General features: G+C 41.5%; 1 protein-coding gene across 1 annotated transcript in view; it reads left to right on the top strand.

Moving 5' to 3' along the window:
* The first annotated feature begins 295 nt into the window (after positions 1–295).
* The window catches only part of AGK (acylglycerol kinase), a 37091-nt gene continuing 14870 nt past the window's right edge, over positions 296–22516 (top strand). Inside the window, exons 1-9 of the mRNA XM_054631637.2 lie at positions 296–656; positions 9221–9260; positions 13406–13485; positions 14724–14799; positions 16146–16238; positions 17156–17188; positions 19131–19225; positions 21260–21329; positions 22102–22181. Of these exons, the coding sequence (XP_054487612.1) occupies positions 556–656; positions 9221–9260; positions 13406–13485; positions 14724–14799; positions 16146–16238; positions 17156–17188; positions 19131–19225; positions 21260–21329; positions 22102–22181 (668 nt within the window). The 5' untranslated portion in view covers positions 296–555. The remainder of the gene's footprint in view (positions 657–9220; positions 9261–13405; positions 13486–14723; positions 14800–16145; positions 16239–17155; positions 17189–19130; positions 19226–21259; positions 21330–22101; positions 22182–22516) is intronic.

The following is a 22516-nucleotide window of genomic DNA, read 5'->3' as shown; positions in this document are numbered from 1 at the left end:
TCCTGGACAACATTTCTTCTAACTGCATTTTATGGAATATTTGGAATGGAATATTTTCGGTTTGTTGTTTGTTCGTCATTTTGTTTTACTTGTGAGTTTTGTTTTGATTTTCTTTGGGTTTGTTGTTGTTGTGTTTTGGTTGGTTGGTTTGGGTTTGGTGGTTCTGGCAAGTTTGGGGTTTTCTTGGGTTTTGTTTTTTTTCTTGGGGCAACACCATGGATATTTTTATCGATGTGGAAAAAAGACCTATTCATTTCTGTCCTTCGCCACGCTCCATCTCCATCTGCCCGTGCTCCCGGCAGCGTCAGCGCCGGCAGCCAAGAGCCTATGGCAACAAGTCCTCTCGGGGGCTGGAGCGGGGCAGCGAGCGCCGGGACTCTGGGAAGAGTGAAAACTCTTTTCCTTGGGATTCGCGGCATTTTTTTAATTTGTTTTTTTGTTTGTTTGTTTCCGTGACGCGGGGCCGGCTGCGTGCGCGGAACGCCGGGGCCGCGGGAGCCGTTTCCAGCCGAGCCGGGCCGGGCACGGCAGCGGCCCCCGGCGCGGCGGGGCACCATGGCGAAAGTGCTGGCGGCCCTCAGGCACCACTGGAAGAAATCCACGTTCGGAGCCTGCCTGCTGGGCTGGGGCGGACACTGGCTCTATGGGAAGCACTGGTAATGCCGGCTGGGGCCGGGCCGGGCCGGGCTGGGCTGCGCTGGGTCGGGCGGGGAGGCGGGAGGGAGAGATGGAGGGAGGGGGAGCGCCTAAAATGGGGTCGGCTCTCGGAGGGCCCCGGTAGGCGGAGGGGATGGATCTCCGTCCTGGATAGGTGAGCAGCAGGGGATGGATCTCCCTCCCGGATGGGTGAGCAGCAGGGGATGGATCTCCCTCCCGGATGAATGAGCAGCAGGGGATGGATCTCCCTCCCGCTCAGCAGCGGGGCCGTGGGAGGCTCAATGCCTTTTCTGCCTTCCCACGCCGGCCGCGCTGCAGGACTGGGGCGGGTTCAGGCGGGAGGTTTAAACAGAGGGGATGTGGGGATGTCTGGCTGGAATGAGCGGTGTTGGGGCCTCTTGGAGAGGAGAGGTTTTCTGTCTTCTAACCTAGAACAGAATGTCGTGAGCCACACGTGTGCCTTCAGCTGGCTTTGAGCCTGTGCAATAGGGATTACTGGAGCCAGGCCTGCAGGGTGTGCTGAGCGTGGCCCATGCCAGCGTGGTGTCCTGTGCCTGTGGGCTTTCCCTCGTCCTGTTTGCTGTAGTCCCTGGCTACAGGGTACAAAAAGAGTCCCTGGATCTTTCTGAGCCGTGGCACCGACAGCCTTGAGCTGTCCCCACCCCCGGTGCTGTCTTTGCTGCTGTCACCCACCCGGCTTGGAAGAAGCCTGGCAGCTGCTCCTCCCTAAGTTATACCTGGTGGTGTTATTGGCACTGCTTACCTGGGGAGTAAATGTCCCTTCCAGTAAGTAAAATCCTCATTTGTGTTTTTTAAAAAGCTGAGTTTATCTTTTAATCCTTGTCCTTCGGGATTATGGGTAATGCGTTTGACTGAAAAGCAGGTGTAGCCAAATTATTTTTAAAAGCTTTTACTTTTGGTTCTGCTGCTTATTGTCACTGTCTTAATGATTTTTAATTGTTTACTCAGGTTTTTAACAGTGCTCTTTTCTGCTTACATTGCAATGCTGCCAAAGCCTCGATGGAAAAGTTAGGAAAATAAATCTGTTTATGTTGTTTTTATGCTCTCTTCACATCCTTTTACCTAGGGACTTTGGCATTAAATCAGCCTTTGTTTTACATAGTACATCTGCTTTAGTTGCCTGCTTCTTACCTGAAGCACTGAGGCTCAGTGTCCCCTTTGTATCTGTTGTGTCTGGGAGTTCCTGTGCCCATGTGCTGTTGGGTTCAGATGTACACTGATTTCTTGTGTGGTAGTGGTGAAATTGTGTTTGGATCACTGAGAACGTGGAGCGTGCCACAGATGGTGTGGTGGGGAATAAGGAGAAAAATATGAAAGGCAAACAACCAAAAAGGGAATCTTTGGTATCTAAATTTTGGTGTGTGGGAGTTGTTTGCCCCAAGTGTAGGCATGGTGTTTTAACCCAGATGATGTACTGGGGGCAGAAAAATTTTACATATCCCATCCTCCAATCTCCCTGTTGTCTGTAAAGGAAAATACAGCATTTCCTTAGGAGGCACTGGAAGTGCAAGGAAGGAAATCCTGTGATGACAGACAGCTCAGTGAGACTTTGATGCAGGCCACAGCTACTGCTTTCAGAGTGTTAAAAACACCAATCACTTGTTTTTAAAATTTTTAAAAGTTTAATAGTAATAAAATGGTTATAAAAATAGCAATACAATTAGAGTAATAATAATTTAGACAAACTGAATTAGGACAATATGAGACAATAAAGACAAAGAGTTATGGACGTCCAGGTACCTTTTTCTGGGCAACAGGAGCCTGAAAAAGGACACCCGTTAACAAAAGATTAACCCTTAAAAACAACAGCCTGTTGCATTTCCATACACTTCATACATGATGCATAAATTCCATTTAAATACACGATTCTGTCTGGTCATCGTCAACTTCTCCCTCCAAATCCTAACAGTGCCTTTGAGGCAGGAAGAAGTTCATTTCTTCTGATAAGAGAGCAATAAATTCTTCTTCTCTGAAAGATTTAAGTGTCCTGTAGCTGCTATCTTGCTACGAGTCCTTTCTTTTAAAAAGAGTATCTTACATAGCATAGTTTCTATTTTAATAATTTTTATAACCTAAAAGTATATTTAACACAGTACTTAAGAGAATTAATACAGCATTACTTTTTAACACAACACATATAATATTCATTTTAATATTTGCCAAAAGCCAATCATAAAATACATGCATTTTCACAAGAATTTTAAACACTGTTTGGAAACACTGACAGCTGTTTAGCAATTTCTGAGCCATTCCCTGCAGTTGTTTTATCCAGGTTAGAGAAGAACAAGGAATGACAAGAACCTGATGGCAAGAGTGTAAAGAAGAGTTCAAAGGTGCTCTCAACAGCCCTTTGTGATACTCTGTGAACAGTGAGGACCTTACCTTGTGGCAGGTGGACAGCAGGGAGTAGGCCAGGATGCCTCTCTGCAGCTTGTGGGGATAGCTTTTGGTGTGAGTGTTTTTTGTACATTCCCTGTTCCCAGTTTCTGTGTCTGTGTCCCAGTTGTGCTGGGGAGCCTAGAGGTGCCTTTTGCCCCATGCACAGATGGCCACAGACAGCACTGGGAGAGAAGGAGGTTAAGGAAGGATCTGTAGGGGCTGGGTTGGCTCTGAGGCTTCTTGTTATCCACATCAGAGGCTCAGTTGCTGTGCATGAGCCATACCTGACTAGACTGATGTTTGCCCTTTGAGAACGCATTTAAAGTGTAGTGAGGTCTTGTGCTTTGGTTTCTGGCATCACAAGTTCCTGATGAAGGGCCTTGCTTTAGCACAGCATTGGCTCAGATTGGCCTCTGGCTTCCTGGAAGGAGCTGATGTTGGTCATTTATTTGCAGCCAAAGAAAATTTTTGTTTGCCATCCTGCATCCCTCTTTCTGTCCTTGTGGGTTTTCTAAAATACTGTTCTTGCAGGAGAAGGTGATTTGCTTTTTTGACTTTTCAAGGTTCCTTCTTCTTCTGGATGCAGCAGCCATGATGCCTGCATTAAGTGGAGCTATTGTCAATAACAATCTGTCCTGCAGATAGATAAATGGCAGCTCTTCTCTAGGCAGTCTCTCCCAGCTCACAGGGACAGAAGAGCTATGAAGTACTTCCTTAAGAGTTTGGAGGATGCTGTATGGACAGGAAGAGTGTTACCTTTTCCAGGCTTGTTCCCAGTGCCTCTTCCCTGCCTGGAAGTGGATGTGGGAGTGCCCCTTGCACACCCTGAAGTCTGTGCTGTGGAGCCTGGTGTGGATGCCCTGTGCTCCCTGGGGTGTAAAGGGAAGAGGGGCACTGCAGTGTGATGGATCATCACTGAGTTGGTCTGAAGGTTGTGGATGGCAATAACTGTAAAGGTTGAGGATGCTTAGTCTTACCAGGGCTGCTTAGTCCTGGTACTTTCTTCCTGCAGTGTTTAGTTTCTGGATCAGTGTATTAGCCTTTCAGTTTGGGGGTGTTGGTTCAAATACTGACTGATTTAAAGTAAGGAGTTTTGAATGAGCAGGAAGAATTAAAGTAGGAAACCTTTTGCTTTTTCCCCCTCTGCCATGAGTTATTCAGCCCTTCTGAGCATGTGATAGTGCAGAAGGTGCCTCTTCACAGGGCTGTCAGTCAGGAGGTGGCAAAGGTTTTTCATGTTTCTAATGATAGGAATTATGTCTGGTTGAACTACTGTTAACTAGAACCCCATTGCCATTCTTGCAAAACCATAAAGCATCTTAAAATCCCTTTTATTCTTAGAAAAGAATATGCTTTAAAGATCCATTATCTTGCATTTGGGATAGCAAACACTCTTGTGCTATCTGAGAAGTAGCATCAGTGTAGCTACATGTGAGGTTGTCTTGATTGCATGAATTTATATATTAGGCTCATTTTAATCTATAGCATATCATGTTGCAGGTACAAGGGACATTTAATTTAATATCCTAGATCAGAGTTTGCAGGGTATGCAGATTGTCAGATGCCTGTTCATACACAGTAATATACTTCTGCTTCACATACACAGGTGAGGGTGATTACAAATAAAGATTGTTCTTTACCATTTGATTGTTCTAAAATTTTCACCAAGTTTGGAATCCCTTCTCAACTTTATGTCCTGGGTCACCTTTCCTGAACTGAACTGCAGCTGTTCTTTGTAGCCCCCGGGGTTGCAGTGAGTTACCAGCTCTGCCAAATCAGCACAAATGAAATCTCCAGCATGATGGACATCAGATGAACTGATTGTCAGATTTAACCAGACTGTTACAGTGATGTCACTGTATAAGTGATCATCACCATGTCAGGATGGAGACTGGATATTCTGCTGAGGCTGTGGACTCATCACATACTTAGTTTTACCCTGTATATATTAAAGTATTGACATTCTCAGTAGAAAATGCTGGCAAAGCACCTGAGCCTTTGACTGCCTGCCAGTAATCCTGAGTGGTGCTGTTATCTACAATTTGAATGTTAGTCTCTGTGTGTTTGCCAGCTGATAACTCACTTTGTCACCTTTCTGCATATACTTCCTGAGTAGCTGACTTTATTTCATCCAAACTTTGTCAAAAAAACAGAGTATAAATTCTGAGTCTTAGGTAAAGCTGATGAAACCTAAGATTTGTCTTTCATGTCCTTCCAAGGCCAAGATGGAAGTAAACTCTAATACCCAGTAAAGAGGATTCTGTGCTCTTGCTGTATTAGAAGCAGCCAAAAAAGCTCTCTGCTAAGATAAAATCTTTTTCAGGAGTTCTGATATAGCTCCTGAGGACTGATCCTGTGTGCACAGCTTTGGTCAAGTTTCTCCCCACAAAACTGTTTGGTACAGTCACTAAACTTTAAAGTTTTTAGACTTTTTCATATTTGAGTATATTTAATAGTCTTAGATTTAATGCTGATAACCCATTTTGGAATGAGATCCTGAGCTTCTTTACATTTGTAGTGTGATCACTTTTAGGGGAATTGCTTTGTTTGGATCTAAGACAGATCCTTGCTGCAGCTGAGAGCCTCAAACAGCTTCAGCTCAACTTCACTGTCCTCTCCTTGTTGCATTCACTGCTGCCCTGAGTGACTTTCATCATGGGAACTGTCATTCCACCCTGGCTTCTGCTGGCTCTCTCACAGAACTCAGCCTCATCTTGAGCAGCATCCATACTAAATTGTGTGCATCTTGTGCTTATGTGTAAGAGTATCAATGCCCTATTCCAGCTGAAAATGTTCAGGACAGGAGCCGTGGCCAGCTGTCCTGCCCTAGGGGTGTTGCAGAGGAATCAGAGGAGGTCATACAGATTTTGTGTTCTCAGAGCCTTGTGTGCTGGCAGCCTGGCATGGCTGGGAGTGGGGAGCTCTGCACAGTCACTCTTGTGTCCCTTCTGTGTTGGTTCCATCCTTTGGTGTGGTGCTCTGTTCTCCACAGAGTCTGTGCTGCTGTGACTGCTGGCCTTGAGGCTGTGCTGGGAATGTTCTGGCTTTGGGTTCAGCCTAGGACAGTTTCTTTCTTCCATACCCTGCTGCCACTGTTTGTTCCTCTCCGTTTCCCAATTTTTTACTGCTTAAGCAAGTTGGCCCAGCTGTAAGCTGTGTGATGCTTAATTCTCACAGCAGGAAGACAGCCCTGAGTTTGCCAGCAGATGCAACACTGCTTGTCTGTTTGGCTTTAAGGCCAAATGCTGTAGATAAGGCCTTAGGGGAAATGTGAAGTAAAAATTGATTTTTAGTTTGCTGTGGATATGGTGCAAGTCAGAAGAAATTTCTTTGTATTCTTTAAAGCATTGGAGCAATTTCCCTCCGCCTCCACCTGCTCACGTTTGAGGATTCTTGAAAAAGCTTTTAACTACCTAATAGTAGACAATAAAGTACAAAAAATCAACAAAATCTTACGTTTGTTATTAAAGTCTCATCTTTTCTGGGAGCTGGTGAGCAGTCATATTTTTAGAATGAATACATACTGAGGCAGAAGGCTTTAAGAAGTTACCTTTTAGCTGGTTTTCACATTTTTCTAGCTCTATTTAGTGATTGTTATGACCTGCAGAGGACTTGCAGGGCCATTGGGGTACTTTAGGTGAGCCAGTGAGGTGAGTAAATGCAGCAGCTGTCGTGCAGGAGGGGGACTGCTGTTCTGAAAAATGCATCCCTGTTAGTGCACGTGTACTGTTTTTTCTGGAGTTTGAATCTAGTTAAGTGTTGACATCATATTTTAAGGAAATGAAAAAATTCCCATTACCTGGCATCTTTAAGCCAAACTGGGACATCCTTGACAAATTCAGAGGACTTTTAAATATCCCAGTTGAATTATGGGATTCAACATTATGAGTATGGCTGGGATGGTGTGGGATTCTGGGTGCTGTGCTGCTGGAGAAGTGAGACAAATCACCTGGAAATTGCTGGGTGGTAAATGATTCTTCTAGTCTCAGAATCTAGACTTTTCCTTTGACACCAAAATGGTAAGTGTCAAAGTAGGCTTCTTCTGTCTCTTTAAGTGCTTCAGTGCAGGAGAAAATCAGCATAAATGTTGACATCTAAACTGTCAAGCTTAATTTTCATGGGTAAAACTCACTGGGGTGAATCCTTGACAGTTGTTTTGAGGATCTTTGAGGTTGAGAAAGAGAATACAGTATTTTCAGCTTGTATTTGGGAAGTGTTTCTGGACTTAATTTTCAAGACAATTAACACTTCAGCATAAAGCTGGGGGCACCAGGAAAACAGCCTGGCTGACAGTGTGACAGAGCTTGACTTCTGAACAAAATAGCTTCAATGTGAAGTAAACAGATAACGTGGGTTTGGCTGGGATTTGTTCAGAAGGTTAGGACAGCAATTCTCAAAGACATCAACTGTGCAGCAATCATTTGATAATGGGGGCTCCTTGATATCCCATAATATTTCAATTTTATGTATTGAAATCACAATTATTTTCTATTTGCTTTGGCCACACGTCATCACAGGGGGAGGTGAAAATGTCCCTGTGTGAGGGCTCATGCCCTCAGTGGCACAGTGTGGACTCAGCCTGTCACACTGTCCTGAGTGTCTGGAATTAGCTGTGACACTGCTGTTGCACAGCCTGGAACACCAAACTTTGCAGAGTTATTTTAACTGGTGCATTTCCATCATATTACTGCAATCAAACCCAAGGCTGTTGCTCCTCTAAGTGATATTGCAGGTGCTTAATACAAATTATCTACTCCTTTGGTTTTAAGGAGCAAATATGACAGCATGCCTCTGAGGAATTCTTCATCAGACATTCCAGTTACTTTTTATCCTGATGAGGTATTATTCACATATTTTCTTTTTCTGTGCTTGAACTCTTCCTTTGTCTTTTCATTATTACCAGGAATAAATCTGTGGCTTTTATAGTGTAGTTATTTTCACAGAACCCAATTTTATATCTCACCTGAAGTCACCCTACTTCTCTTTTCATGGCACTGCAGCATCTCTTGGTGATGCCAAAAAGAGCAGCTTATGAAGTTCCAGTGACAGATAAATTCTGTAAACCAGTGGCATCAAGTAGATGGCACTTGGGTTTGGCCTTGCCTTGCCTTCTGTTCTGCCATTTCCATGGCAGGGTTTGGCCTGATGAGCCACACTTTGGGGCAGAAGTGTGCTGTTCTCCCAGCCACCCGTTTTTGTCTGGTTGGTCTTTAATCCTTTTGGTTGGTACAGTGTTTGTTTTGGTATGCTGACTGTAAGTGGGGGGTTTTGTATGTGATATTTTGAGACAAAAATATATGGTCTGGCCAGGTGCTAGGCAAGGACAAACTGGAGGATGGAGAGTTGGAATCTAGAGGACAGGCAAGACACTGGGCACAGCAGAACAGTACTTGGCATTTTGTCTGCAAGGTGAAATAGGGCATTTTTGGGGCTGGGGAAGGAATAGACTTTCATTCCTCACTCAATAGCTGTGTCTCCAGTGCTTGCTGTCTATATACCCTGGCCAGTGACAAGTCAGGAACATATTTCTGAACAGACCATCTGTGCCATACCTAACGCTGAGCACCTCTCTTTTGATTTTACCCTTCACTTAATGCAATGAATGTTTTTCACCTCTCTGAGTTACTGTTTTGGGCCGTGCTCAGACCTGGGTGAGTGGGAGGTGCTGCATTAATGTGTATTTGGCTTGCAGACTGATGGAAAGGGCAGTTCACAGTTGTAATGCACAAAGTCCTCTCTAGAACCCTTCTGCACTGCCAGAACGGTAAGTAAGTACCTTTAGTGCAAACACCAGGCAGCAAGAGCACTGGAAAAACCCACACCTGAGCTCTGGGGTACAGTTTTGTAGTAATTTAATAAATAAATCACAGTTACACAGTGTGCCAGAGCTTACATAATCTCAGCACACTTGGCCTCCTGGTCTTTGTTTTCTGCTTTTGTTTTTTGTAGAAAGAATGTTTGTGTGCACATGCAGAAAAAAAAGAATATGCATATGTGCATCAATGGGGGTGTTTTATCCTTAAAATGTTTTGGGTTTTTTTCTGTTCCAGTGTTGTCAAACCGTGTGTAAAAAGGGTACATACCTACATTTTAAAAAAAATGAGCAAATTGTTTTAAACTTACACAACGTAATGTCCCCTCTCTTTTCTGTCTTACCTGATAGTGATAACCTGCTACGAAGAGCTGCATGCCAAGAAGCCCAGGTAATACTGTTTAAAGTAATAAAATTTGATTAAAATCTGCCTCTTATCTTGGTTGTGCAAGGCTCCTGAGATTTTCCCAGTGGGCCTTTCCTACGTGACAAGCCTTCTAATGATGCCATCATCTGTGTTCTTTCCCTGGATGCCCAGGGGTGCTGCCCCTTGTGTGTACTGGCTGCTGCTGCAGGGGAGGGTAGCATTATCCCTGGGGTGATCTTAATTGCTGCTGGAGTACCCAGACCTCCATTGCAGCATGTGCAATTGCTCTGTGCCTGTAAACTTCTGTCAGGGAGGTGACTTGTTGATAAGAGTGAAATCCCAGCCCCACCAGGAGGGGTGGATGCTGGGCAGAAGCAGCACAAACCACTTTGTGTCAGTGCTCAGCTGCAGAGACCCTGCCCTTGCCTGTTTGACCCCGAGTGACTTTACCAGGGATGCCAGCTGTGATGACTGACTGACCCAGCTCCTTTGGGACCCATCTCCTGGGAACTGAATGGGGACAGCCTGGTTGCTGATCAGGGACAAGAAGGCCACTGTTCAGGGGGGAGAGTTCCTCTCTCAGGATACTGACTGTTGTATTTCTTAGCTTGTGTCCTGCATGGGCAAACAGCAGTCAGCAAACTCCCATACTGCAATATTCCCACAAAGAAATCTCGTCCTTAATAAGCAGTCTTGTGGAGGTGTAAGTGCTCTGCCCATGGATGACATCACTTCTGTAGGATTTTAAGAGTTTTTACCTCCCACAAATAAAGTTTATTCTAAACCTGCTTCTTCATGACAGATCTTTGACATTTTGCAGGGTGTAACACTGCTCCCATCATTGCTATGTACGGGGGCCTGGAAAATTATTTTTTTCAGTAAAGAAGTGTTGTGCACCTGAATTATCCCAAATTTAGCCTGTCTGCTGTTGAAAGATTTTCACAGCAACTTGTCTTGTGCAGTGGGTCTTCATGCCAGAATAGATGTCAGGGACTTCACTGCTCATGAAAAAACAAGGAAAATCTTTCCCTGAAAATACTGCTTTCATAAACCATACTTGTAATTTCAGAGTCTTTATGTTTTCACTGTTCATTTTTACTACATAATAACGAAGTGATAAAAGTTTTTTTCTATCACAAAAAATAACCATTAATCCCTCAGTATTTGAAGCATGCTGACCAAATTAAACCAATTTTTTTAAAAGGAGCTGATGAAGTGGTTTGTGTGTATTGTCAAAAAGGTGTAAATGCTAAGGAAAAAACTGGTACCAGCAGATAGTTCAGTTGTAGAAATCCTGAATTTCCCATTTTTTAAATCCAGTTATTTAGAGACAGGTTCTATTCCATTATGGCTTATTCTTACAAATGAAAATACAAAAGCACTGTCAGTAGAGCTTCCTGCAATTTTAGTGGTTAAAGCCTGAGAAAATGTCCTGCAGAAGACTCTTGCATTAGAAAGGAATGAACCAGAAAGCCTAGTAATCAATTCTTGCTGCAATTTCCATTCTCACTGATGTGTCATTGCCAAATAGTGCTTGAAAACACACAGCAGCACTGCATTAAGGCATTAAGTGTCTGGTATGTTCCTCAGAATAACAACAATCTAAAATTGTTTGTAAAATGCTACTTGCTTTTATAGTGCTGTATATAAGTATTGGAAAAAAAATAGAAAAAAACTCACCAAAGAAAAAGTTCAGTTTGAATGAAGTGTGTGTGAAGTTCTTACCATTTTTACATTGGATTTTTAGGTTTTTTTTAAGCCTGTTACATTATCAAATTGGTGAGGGAGCTGCCTGCCTGAGAGGGAATCCGTGACAGCAGTATTTCATGCAAAGGTTCTGCCATGTGTGTCTGAATTTAAATACATCAGTTCATGATGACAGCCTTGGTGTGGCAAATGATTATGGAAAGATTCTATAATGAAGAACCCATTTATTATATTTTTAACATTTTACACCTCTGTCTCTGGGATAAATCAGTGTCAGCTGTGACTCAGTCTTCCTTGGCAGATCAGTCTTGCTGGTTGACCTTGTTGTTGCTGAACTCTGGGCGCATGTAAAGAGGTGCTGTTTAGCTGGCAAACAATTCACTCAAGGATAGTTTCCTGTAAAAGAATGTAGTTTCTTTGCTGGTATTCATAAAGCACTATAAAAGCTTTGTATAAAGGAATTTTCAAAGTTGTAGAATAGTGGTTGTCATTTTAGAAGTCCAGAAATGTAACACCTGTAAGTGTGCATGTGACCAGAAAGTGAAAAAGCACTGACTTGCCTAAATTATACCTTCATATATACATATATATATCTATTTAATAACCATTTTTATGGTATGACTGTAAGTTGTCTTTACTTATGTTCTGCTCTGAAAGACTTCTAGAATATTGCATTATTATTTTTTTATTTCCTGTCTTACAAATCAGCATTTGCTTTAGAAATGCCTCTGTATGTAACATAAATGTCTAAGTATATTACATAACGAAGCAATTATGTCATTACTAATAAAATCTTTATGAGCCTTGTTGGGTTGTTTAGAGCCTTGCTAGATTGTTTGGAGCATGCAAATACATCATATTGTGCCCCCTAAGCAAATAATTAGTTGTTTCTAACAGCTGTAACATACTAGAGGGCCCCTATTCCCCAATTCCCACCCAATATAATAAGCAATATAATAAGTTGGTCTGTTTTCCAGCTGATCTTTGAGTAAAACTTAAGTGCTATTGATTTGTTTCACTTTCTTCGAAGATTTCTTTACTCTCAGCAACGTCTCTCATGCTTTTTCTTTCCTGAAGAAGAAATTGGGATGTTTTAAGCAGCACAGCCAGCTGTACCCTTCTTTAAATTGAGGTTTCCTGTAGGGGAATAGAATATAAGAAAATAAAGACAGTGTAGAGAGTAATCTTACCCCTAAGGAGTTGCAGCTGGGCCAATTATCAAAGATTAGGAACAGGCCTGACTTTAACAGGCCACAGCTGTAAGCAATGGGAAGAAGAGTGCTATAAAAGAGTGGGGTGGGTGGTTGAGAAGGGAACTGGAGTCATTTGGCTGCTTTGTGAAGAAGAAAGAGTCAGTGCTCTGAGGAGCTGCCCATGAGCAATGCCAAGAAGGTATGAAACTTCTGTGATAGGAGACAACAGTATGGAACTCCTGCAATAAGATGACAACAGTTTCCTGAGCAAGGTTTGCACATGGAATTAGTAATGAGTTTAAGTAGCTAACAGCCACTAAAATGTACTGGGTTTTGTGTACAATATTACCTCCTTCAATATTAAAATTCCTGCTAGGGGGTTAACTTCCAAGGGAAAGGGGACAAAAAGCCAGGAACAGTTGGCTGGGCCATGTTCAGCATGGTAGTCTTTGGTTCCTTCTCTTTGTGGGGCTTTGGATGGTATTGCTGGATACCTTGTATTCCTTGTGTTCAAATCCAGTTTGATTTGGTGTGTTAGTGAGGATGCCTTTAAGTGACCTTCTAGAAGCTTATAGAGCAGGATGTAACGTGTGTGGAAGTTTTGCATTTCCTTGCCTGTGCTGAAGAGCTTTGGAAATAGGTCCAAAGTGCAAGAGGCTTTGTGGAGAAACTCTTAAAGAATTTAAAATTGAGACACCTCTTCAGAATTGAATTAAAAGTTGAGGAGGAATTTAATGATTTTTAGAGAGAGAGATTAGCTTAAAAAAAGTGTAAGAAACAGTGGACTTGCTTATAGGTCATGGCAGGTTCTCTTTGTAATTATCTTTCCTGTCTTCAAAAACTGAAGCATACAAAATACTAAAATGAGTAGAATAGATAGAGAAATTAAAGTTCAGAAGTTGGAAAGAATGCAGAAAGAAGGTGGCTGGCAGGTGTACGAGAATTACCTAAAGAAAGAAAATCCAGTAACCTTGGAGTCAAGGAGAGCTCCCTGGATTTCTGCCCATTGCAGAAAACCAGAGGTTGACAAAAATGAAATGGTGGTGGAATTGTAAAAATGAGCTAAAAAGTACTTATGACAGTGATGTGAGCTGCTGCTAAGAGTGTGGGTCTTTGAATAAGAGACCTGTACAATGGCTGAAGATGGAAGTATTTTGAATGTCATGGGGCTTGAAAGCCCATTGACATTTGTAGAGATGCATTATTTGGAACTGTTTTAGCAGTCTGCTTAAAAGATAAACTGAGCCCTGCTCTTTTTCTCTTCCTTAGGCTTTTGGCAACCAGCTGATGCCTGCCACTATGCCATTGAAGAAAGCAACAGTCTTCCTCAACCCAGCAGCTTGCAAAGGGTAAAATTCCCCCTTCCCAGTACTCTCATTTGAGGCACTCTTTCTGCATTTTTTGCTCTGCTATCCACTATAAAAGCCAGCCAGATTTTTGAGCTCATTTTTGCCTCCCTCTGATGCCAAGCTGGTGCTATGTAACTATGCCAAACTTTATTTCACCAAAAATATTGGGATGAGAAATAGAATTAGTTGCTAGAGGTGGAAGAATTATTTCTAAACACACACGCATATATATGTATATTTTGTTTTTTCTTTAATCCTGTGCTTTGGCCTTTGTCATTCCCTCGTATGTAGAATTCCTTTGTATTCCTTCCAAACTTTTGCATGTGATACATTTCCATCCTCAAAAACTATAGAAGTAAGAGATGACCTTGATTGCTTCAAGACTTGAAGTTGGCAAGAAGTGATTTTACTTCTGTGGGAACCTGCCCTTGAAAGGGATGTGCCCACAAACTGAGAGGCTAAATATGGGCTTGGAGCAAGACTCCTGGAAGAGGTCGGCTGCTATTTTTACATGCTCATCAGCAGAAAAACCATAATCTTGGATGTGATGTATGTCTGTTTCTGCTGATCAAATAAGCTTTGGAATAGTTGCATTTTGTGGAGGGGTGGAGTTATTACTACCAAGATGAGCACATGAAAGTGCTCAGACTCACATGTTCTTGTGAGTCTGGAAAATGCATAGTATTGACCAAGTCTCATGTTTCCACTTGTAAACAATTTATAGTTAGAGATATAGTTCTTTTGTTATGCAATGACAGGTATAAAATTATCAGTCCTACAACAAAAAGGTCAACGTTTTGCTTCTAACCTTATTAAATAATATGTAGTAATAAATAATCGGGTTTTTAAAAATAGTTCTTAAAGCCTACATGGGCTTCTTTGTGGTCCTAAAGGCTAGTGCTTTCTAAGTCATTAATTTTCTAACAAATTTCTTTCTGGAGGTCTTAATTTGTTTTAATGGATTTTTAAAATTATATTTGGTGAAAGTTAGATAGCCTCTTGTGCACTTATTAAAACTGCAACAAAACCCTGACATCTGAGATATGAGACTAGAAATGTAATGCATTTGAACCACACGAAATCTCATCTTTCCTGTCTGTCAGGTTGAGTGACTGATTGTGGAGATTGAATGCTTGGTTTTAAGTAGATTTCTTTTTGCTATTCATTTGTTTCTTTCCTTTTTAATTTTTTTTTCAGCCACAGGCATCATTAAACAGTTTTTACTCTGTTATTTCTAGCAAAGCTGGGAACCTTTTTGAAAAGAATGCTGCACCAATCTTGCACTTATCTGGCTTGGATGTAACTGTGGTTAAGGTAAGAACTGATACGTCCTGCTACAGTAGAAATATTGACTCTCTTCTTTCTCCTCTTGAAGAATTGAAATTCAAATCCATATGCATTTGAAATTCTCAGTTGTCCTGTAGATATCTTACAGGAAGAAATAAATACTGAGATATTAGGCCGACACCTAATCTTTTTAATTCACAGTTGGTTTTCAAACAGTGTAGTGAGATTTTAATTTTCAGCTAAAGCAGTACATATGCTTGTTTGTCTGTCTCAAGCAGCCCTTCTATAATTCATGTTTGAGAAAAAACTCTAAATATTTGAGTGCTGGCTAGTGGTGCGTGCCCATTGCTGTTGAATTTGTCATTTCTGCCTGAATTTGAAGAAATGAAAACTGAGGAATTTTGACATCCAGTTGAACTGTTCAGATTAATTAAAAATAACCTTTTATCTTTACACTGAAATTATTTCTGTGTCTCTCCAAATAATTCAACATTCTCACCACGAAAACAGAACTCTAATGGTGTGAATAAACACACAGGTTTCCTTTGGAAAGAGAAGAACAACAAAACATTGAAGAGATTCTGCTCTTTCTGCAGTTTTTTTGATATGTGATATGTGGATTGCTTAATAGTCAGTGTGTCCTAACAGCAGAGTACTCTGATATGCATCTTTCAGTCTTGGAATCTTTTCCACACGGTTTAGTATTAAAATGCTCTTTTTATTAATCCCTTTCTCTGATCATTAAATGTACCTAGTCCCACCCTAAGAGAAGAAATCATTTTGCAAGACTTAAAACTGATGCTTGGTAGTGTTAGACCCAACAAGTTGGCAAAACAGGGCTGGGCCAGGAAGTGAGGTTGAGATGACTCTGTAAAAGTCATGAATTTTTCAGAAAACAGTTTTAATGGTTTAAAAAGTCAGTACTCTTTACTGCTAAATCCATTGTCAGTGGCTTTCAGGCAGTGGCCTTTTGTGTAGTTGATGCTGTGTTTCAGGAGATGCACTTGAGCACTTTGGCTCTAAAAATTGTGGGAGTTCTTCTGCAAGTGATTGGCTCCTGGATTTGTTTCAATGTAATATTACCTGGAAATAAGATGGTTACTGTGGTATTCTAGATCTACTGAGTAAGATTTGCTCTGATATTTCATTTAACCTCTGTGTGTGTGTCTGTGTGTGTTTACTTGCACATATTATATTATGCATCAATCTGGTTTTGTAAGTTGGAAAAAAAAACTCTGAATGTAAGAAATACGCAGTACTGTGTGCCTATATAAAAATAACTATTAACCAAATGAATAGGTGATTATTTCTAGGAAAGAGATATACTAAAAATAGTCATTTGAGTGCTCATGTTTGGATCTCTGTTTCTTCAGACTGATTACGAGGGACAAGCAAAACAGCTTCTGGAAATAATGGAAAATACAGATCTGATAATTGTTGCAGGAGGAGATGGCACAGTCCAAGAGGTACTGCAGGAGCCTGGTTTGTTGAGAATCATGGTTGGGCTGAGGGCAAGAAGATTGAGTCTGTGCAATGCAGCAGCCTCATAACAACTGTTCCTAGAGATCTGTGCAGTTAAAATCTGTGTTTTTAGTAAATGTTCTAATATTCTGGGGACAGAACACTCTGCTGGTTGGTATTAGTCTTAAGAGATGATGGGAGGGGGGACAAAAAGAGTGGGTGACATAGCTGTCTTCCAGAACTTTATTCTGGAATGAGCAAACTCTTTGGAGTGACATGATTCTAACTTGTTCTTTCTGTGTGGTATAGTTGTAGTGGTTTGATTTTCAAAGTTCCTTCCTCTCTATAAACTCCCCAAGAGGAATGCATATTTTGCTAAGTGGGAATCAGATAATTTAAAAATTACGTGGGAATGATAACAAAGCTTGGAACTTATTTAATAAATGCCTATTGTCAAGATGATTAATGACTGGAGCAGAACTGGGGGATACTCTCTTTTTCAAGACTGTATTTTATTCAAGCAGTTCCTGATTTCTAACTACTGATTTCATAAGACAATGGCTTAATGAATACAGTGACCTTAAGAAAAAGGGATCAGAATGCATCTGTAGGTCATTCTGGCCTTGTGTTAATTGCACTGACCAGTGCTGGTTTTGCATTATGCAGAGCATTATTCAGTGTTAAAACATTTACACTGGCATTGGTTGTGGTACCAGCATGTACTCGGGCACACTCATAAACCTGCTGTTTCCAACATGTTTGCAGGCTGAACATTCCTCCTTTCCCATGTAAACAACTGTAGCACCTTCCATAAAAGAGTAGCTGCTCCTTAAATCTCCAAGATTAAATGTGGTTAAGAACTTCATCTGTTCTTATTGTAACTAAAAAATAAAATTCTTAGAGCATTTCCCATGTTTTTCAGGTCATAACTGGACTTCTCCGTAGAGCAGACGAGGTGAGAAGTTGTCATTTTAAAAACTGTGTTTATTTCTTGGAGTGTCTTATGCATCCACTGTGATCTCTTGGCCTCAGCTGCCTCCAGCAAATACTTTGCTTACTACTCTGAAGCCAGCTTTCTGTGCAGCCATCCAGCTGGGCTACTGTCCTGCAATGCTGCCTGCTGTTCTTTGTTCCCTTTCTGAGGGAATGCAGTGACTCCCAAGCCATGGCTTTGGGAAGTTTCCAGCGTCAGAGCAGGGATTGTGGAGAAGCCAAATGCTCAATTTTCAAAGACCCATGGACCAGCTGTGCATGCCACTTTGTTTGGCAGAAGCATTGGGCAGAAGTACATGTTTTTCTTGTGTTTGTACAGGCTTGAAACTGAATTCAGTTATGGTCACACTCCTACTGCTTTGGGATTGCTTTGCTGTTTCTTCAAGCAGTGCATACCTACCTATGCAGATGGCTGTACTAAGCAAATTTTAACCTCTCAAGGTGGATCACTCTGAATGGAAATGAGAGAGATTTTTCTTCTTCAAGTGGGAGGACAGTGTTATTGAAGAAAGGAGGGAATCATTGTTCCCAAAACCTTCTGGCAGGAGCTGGCTAAAACTCAATTAAAACAATCCAGACAAGATTATGATGATACCCTTGGCAGCTAGAATTGTATCTGTTTAGACATTTGCTGTGTCTGAATGTGACAAGGGGGACTCTGCAACCAAGTCAATATTTTTAAAGGAAGGCTAGTTATATCAATTCTGGGGCATCATTGTTTTAAATCTAATATTATTATAGTTGGATCCTGAGACTTTTATAATCTGACAATAGTGAAAGCAAAGTTTAGAGGCTTTACTGGCTAGTTTGTCTTTATTTTTTGGCTTCTTATCTTGATGTAGCTTGGATCATTTTGTAGTGTAGGGAATTCTGCATCCAGCACAATTATGGGTGGAATACTGCATTGTAGTATTGCCACCGTGTCACTTCATGTTTTTGGCCAAGGAATTCTTGTCCATCATGTCACTGTGTCCTAGGAGTAGAGATCTGCACTCGAGCTGCCTCTCTCTGTGCCCTGCTTCCCTTTTCCCTTGGGGGTGTCACACCACTGTTGCCTGGATAAGAGCCTGTGCAGGGTATTCCAGAAGCCTTGTTCCTAGCAGCCAGGGGAGCAGAGCTTGACTGCAGGAGCTGCCAACAGCCTCTCATCTGCACACTGCAGGCAGTGCTGAGGAAAATGAGAGCAGGGTGTTTGAGAGTGTTAGCACCTGCAGGTGACACAGACACAGCAGGGCAGAGGGCGTGGGTGTGCAGTGAGAGGGAAATTCCTAGGTGGCTGCAGATTGGCTGTGTCCTGCTGCTGCTGGCAGCATCCCCCAGGACAGGCATGATGCACTGGGGTATGGGGTAGCTTACACTGCTTTGCTGACATGCTTCAAAAAGCAAGGTTTGAGATGAGGTACAGGGTAATAACCTGCTCCTTCAACAAGCCCTTTTGCTGAACAGCTGTACAGAAAAATAATATGGTCAGTGAGTTCCAAAAATTAGACCTTCTGCTGCTTCATGATTTGGATGGCAGAGGAATCAATTAATTTCCTTAAGTGAGAAAATCTCTTTGCTGTGCAAGGTTACTCTGTCAGAGGGGGATTTCTGCTGTGGTAAATGGGATTCAGAGCCTGTGATGCCTCCATCAGTATTAAGAAAGATGGCAGATTGCTGACAGAATCCATGCATTAGTTGGGATGTGGCTGCCAAAATGCATGTAACAATGCCCTTAATGATCACAGAGAGCTCTTTTGTACCCAGTTGGCAGTGGTGGCTTCACGGATTTGGGTGCCATGTTCTGAGTCATTGTGTGAGGAAGTGCCTGGTGCACAGTGCCAAAGGGGTGATGCCAGACACAGCTGTGATCTCCACGCAGGAAGCTTCATGCAAATGTTAATTTCTTCTCCTTATGTGTCCAGGCTGCCTTCAGTAAGATTCCTATAGGATTCATACCCCTTGGAAAAACTTGCACTTTGAGCCACACACTGTACCCTGAGAGCACAAATCAAGTCCAGTAAGTATCACATGTTTCTGAAACATGGTTGGTTGTTTTCAAGAAGCAGTGCTTCTTGGTAGCTTGATGCTTTTCTTTTTCTTCTGTGTTACATAGAAGTTGGCAGTCTCTGGGCAGAGCCTGATGATTCTCTGGACTTACCGGAGTTAATGACTTCCAAAAACTGACTAAAAATTAAAAGAAGGAAATGTATGTATTATTAGATATCATTTGCTGTGGCTAATTTCTCTGTGATCATGTGATGCTCAGAGTTTAAATAGGGATTAAAAGGATCAGCCTCTTAGGAATAGCAGAAAGTGTATGACAAGGATATAGCAAGGATTTGACAAAATAAGCCAAAAATAAGTCCTCTTTCTGACCCTTCTCCACTCTAAGAATTCTAGAAACTGGTCCACATATAGGCTGGTTAGGACCTGCAAAGTAAGGTATACAGCAATATGGGAAAGGTTGGATCCCATTACTGACTTTTGCAGGGCAGGGGTGACTTTTCCCTGTGGTGGGACTGATGCTGGCAGTAATCCAACAACCCAATTCTTCAGCAGCCTCAATACGATCCAGTCTGGTGGTATCTGTTGTTTGCAGTTCAGTTTGCTGCAGGATTGTTTTGTCCACTTATAAAGAAAAAAGGGAGTCAATCTTTCTTTTCCCCACACTTCATTTCTTTTCAATTTTTCCCTTCCTCTGCTCTCATAATAATAAATATATTTCTTCTTGGTCCTGAAATCTTTTCAGTCTCACTCTCCCAGTAACTCATTAACATTGTTCTCTTTGTGGAGCCCTTGCTGGTATCCATCATACATAAAACCCACGAGTCAGCTGGCATAACATCCTTCCTTAAAACTACCAGACTGCTTTGAAGCTCAGAAAGGTGGACAAGGCTGTCATCAGCAGCTAAGATTAAAATAATAATTTATGTTTGGGTTCTAAAGAAGCTGTTTGAAATGGATGATCTTCCTGTGCCAAGGTAATGAACTGTGCAGGTGGGACTGCAGCACACTGGAGAAGTTGAAGGTATTTTGGTCAATAGGCTGCTTAACAGCCCGCACCAGTGGCAGAGCCCGAGTTAAGAAGTGCAGAAGTGATATTTTTTGAAGAAATATTTGGGCTTTGGTTCCTTCAGCACTCTCTTAGGAGTGAAGGAACTCTAAAGGTCTTAGGGAAAGATAAGAGCTGGGAGAGAAGATGGGCTGTGAGAAGAACAGCTTCCTTATCTGTCTGAGTATTGTAATCCTGATGAAACCAAGGACAGTTTCTCCCACGGATTCACATCAATATTGGTCTGGATCTGAAAACTGTATTTTTTTCCTTGTCCAGCTGAGACATTTGAAATGTATGCAGCATGGAAAGTAAATGTTACCCAACTTTGAAAACAAAGAAGGGGTTTCAGTCAAGTATATGCGTCAAGGTTTGAACATAGACTGTCTAGTGGGCTTAGACACTTTGGTTACGAAATCTTTACAGCTTGAAATGACAAAGGGCCCTGGCTACTGCCCACAACTTACTGGAGACCTAAACAGTATGGGCATTGCTGATAGGTAGATTTACATTGATGAAAAACTTCAAAATAAATTAACACACAACTAATGCAGTTCAATCTCAGACACATGAGTTGAGACCAGTCATGCTGTCCCATTCTCTCCCAGGCTGTAATACTTGCTACCACTAAAATAAAACCTGGATTTGGATCCTTAGTGTGTTAAGTATCTGAAACAGGAGGCAACACAGTTGGCCTCTGACCTCTCAAGTTAACTCAAAAAGGAGGAATATCTCAAAAGCTTAGGCTGATAATTTCCTTTTGCTGTTTTCTGTATTTTGCTGTTTGTTAGGTTTTGTCATGTGTTGCAACCACCCATTTTGCTTTCTGATTTCAGTTAAGTGCAGCACGTTTCCCTGGGGTTTTTACTTTTGCTAAAAAAAAGCCCTACTTGGACTTGTAGTGAAATTTGCTGGGAAAAAAAAAAAGTAATTTTAAAGTTTACTCATTTCTTTTATTCCTGTTTGTTTTTCTTTGCTTTTTTCCTGTTTGTTTTGCAGACATATTACTAATGCTACATTGGCCATTTTGAAAGGAGAGACAGTTCCACTTGATGTCTTGCAGATCAAGGTGAAAGCGTCTACTTATTTGAAAAGCAACATTTCTAAAGCTTTCCCATTCTAATTTTTTTATGTTTATGGTATTCCTCTGTGTCTTGCTGTTAGGAATTTTAGTTTATGATATCAGCAGTTCTGCTGGCAGTCATTTCTCCACCATGTGCTATGGCATCAGACAATCTAAACAGAAGAAAACACTAGAATGCCTCAACATTGCCTTTCTTTGAGACTCAGAGAGTATTGATGAATACAAAACTTACTACAGTGGTGTTTCTATAGCAATGGTGAGAGCAGTAGCTGTCTGCTGATTTGATGCATTCATGTGGATTGTGAAGTTAATAGCTTTCTTTGACAAATGGAAAAATACAAAATTGGAAAACCTTTGACTATGCCTCGTATGGTTTCTGAATGTTATTTTTCTGTTCAGTTGTAGAATGGACATTTCTGCAGCAAGAGTGTTGTGTTGCTGTGCAGAGCTCCTTGCTTTTGGCTAACAGTCAAATCCACGAAATGAAAATGCCATTGCTGGGTGTGCAGTCAAACTCAGGCTACCTGTTCAAAACTTCACCTCTTATATTCCTCTCTGGAGCAGATGGAGTGTACAGTGCTTAAATTCTGCTAAGCTTTATTGTTGTTAGCTTGTTGTCGTACCTCTTCTGTTAAATTTCTGTGTAGAAATTTAACAGACATTTTTATGTAGCTATGCTGTTTTTGTACCTTTTTTTCCAACTTTATTTTCTGAAGTTAAGAGAAAGCAATTTTGCAATGTTTGTTTTTCTTTACAGGGAGAAAAGGAGCAGCCAGTGTTTGCAGTCTCTGGTTTAAGATGGGGATCTTATAGAGATGCAGGAGTTAAAGCTAGCAAGTAAGAAAATACTATTTTTTGAAACAGTCCCCTTTTTAGTATCTGTTGCCTAAAAAGACACATTCCCCTCTCTCATTTAAGTCTTTTTCTGAATGTAGGCATCTGACAGGCAGAGGCACCCGCTCTTGCTAGATCTTTCATTACACACATGGGAGTGTAAGATGTATCAGAATTCTTGTAAATTGAAATAAATATTTGGTGCTGACCTGTTCTTTTAAGTATTTACTTTCTTCTTGCCTTGTGGTATCTGCTTCTGGAACTTTATTCAGATTGTAACAGGGGGAAAATCTCTCCCTTGAGTAAAGTCTAAGTAAAGTAATTGGCCATTGTTTTTC

The sequence above is a fragment of the Agelaius phoeniceus genome, chromosome 5 (assembly GCF_051311805.1).
Source record: "Agelaius phoeniceus isolate bAgePho1 chromosome 5, bAgePho1.hap1, whole genome shotgun sequence".
Lineage (NCBI taxonomy): Eukaryota > Metazoa > Chordata > Aves > Passeriformes > Icteridae > Agelaius > Agelaius phoeniceus.
The sequence above is the reverse complement of the archived record's forward strand: the minus strand, read 5'-3'. Positions and strand labels throughout refer to the sequence as shown.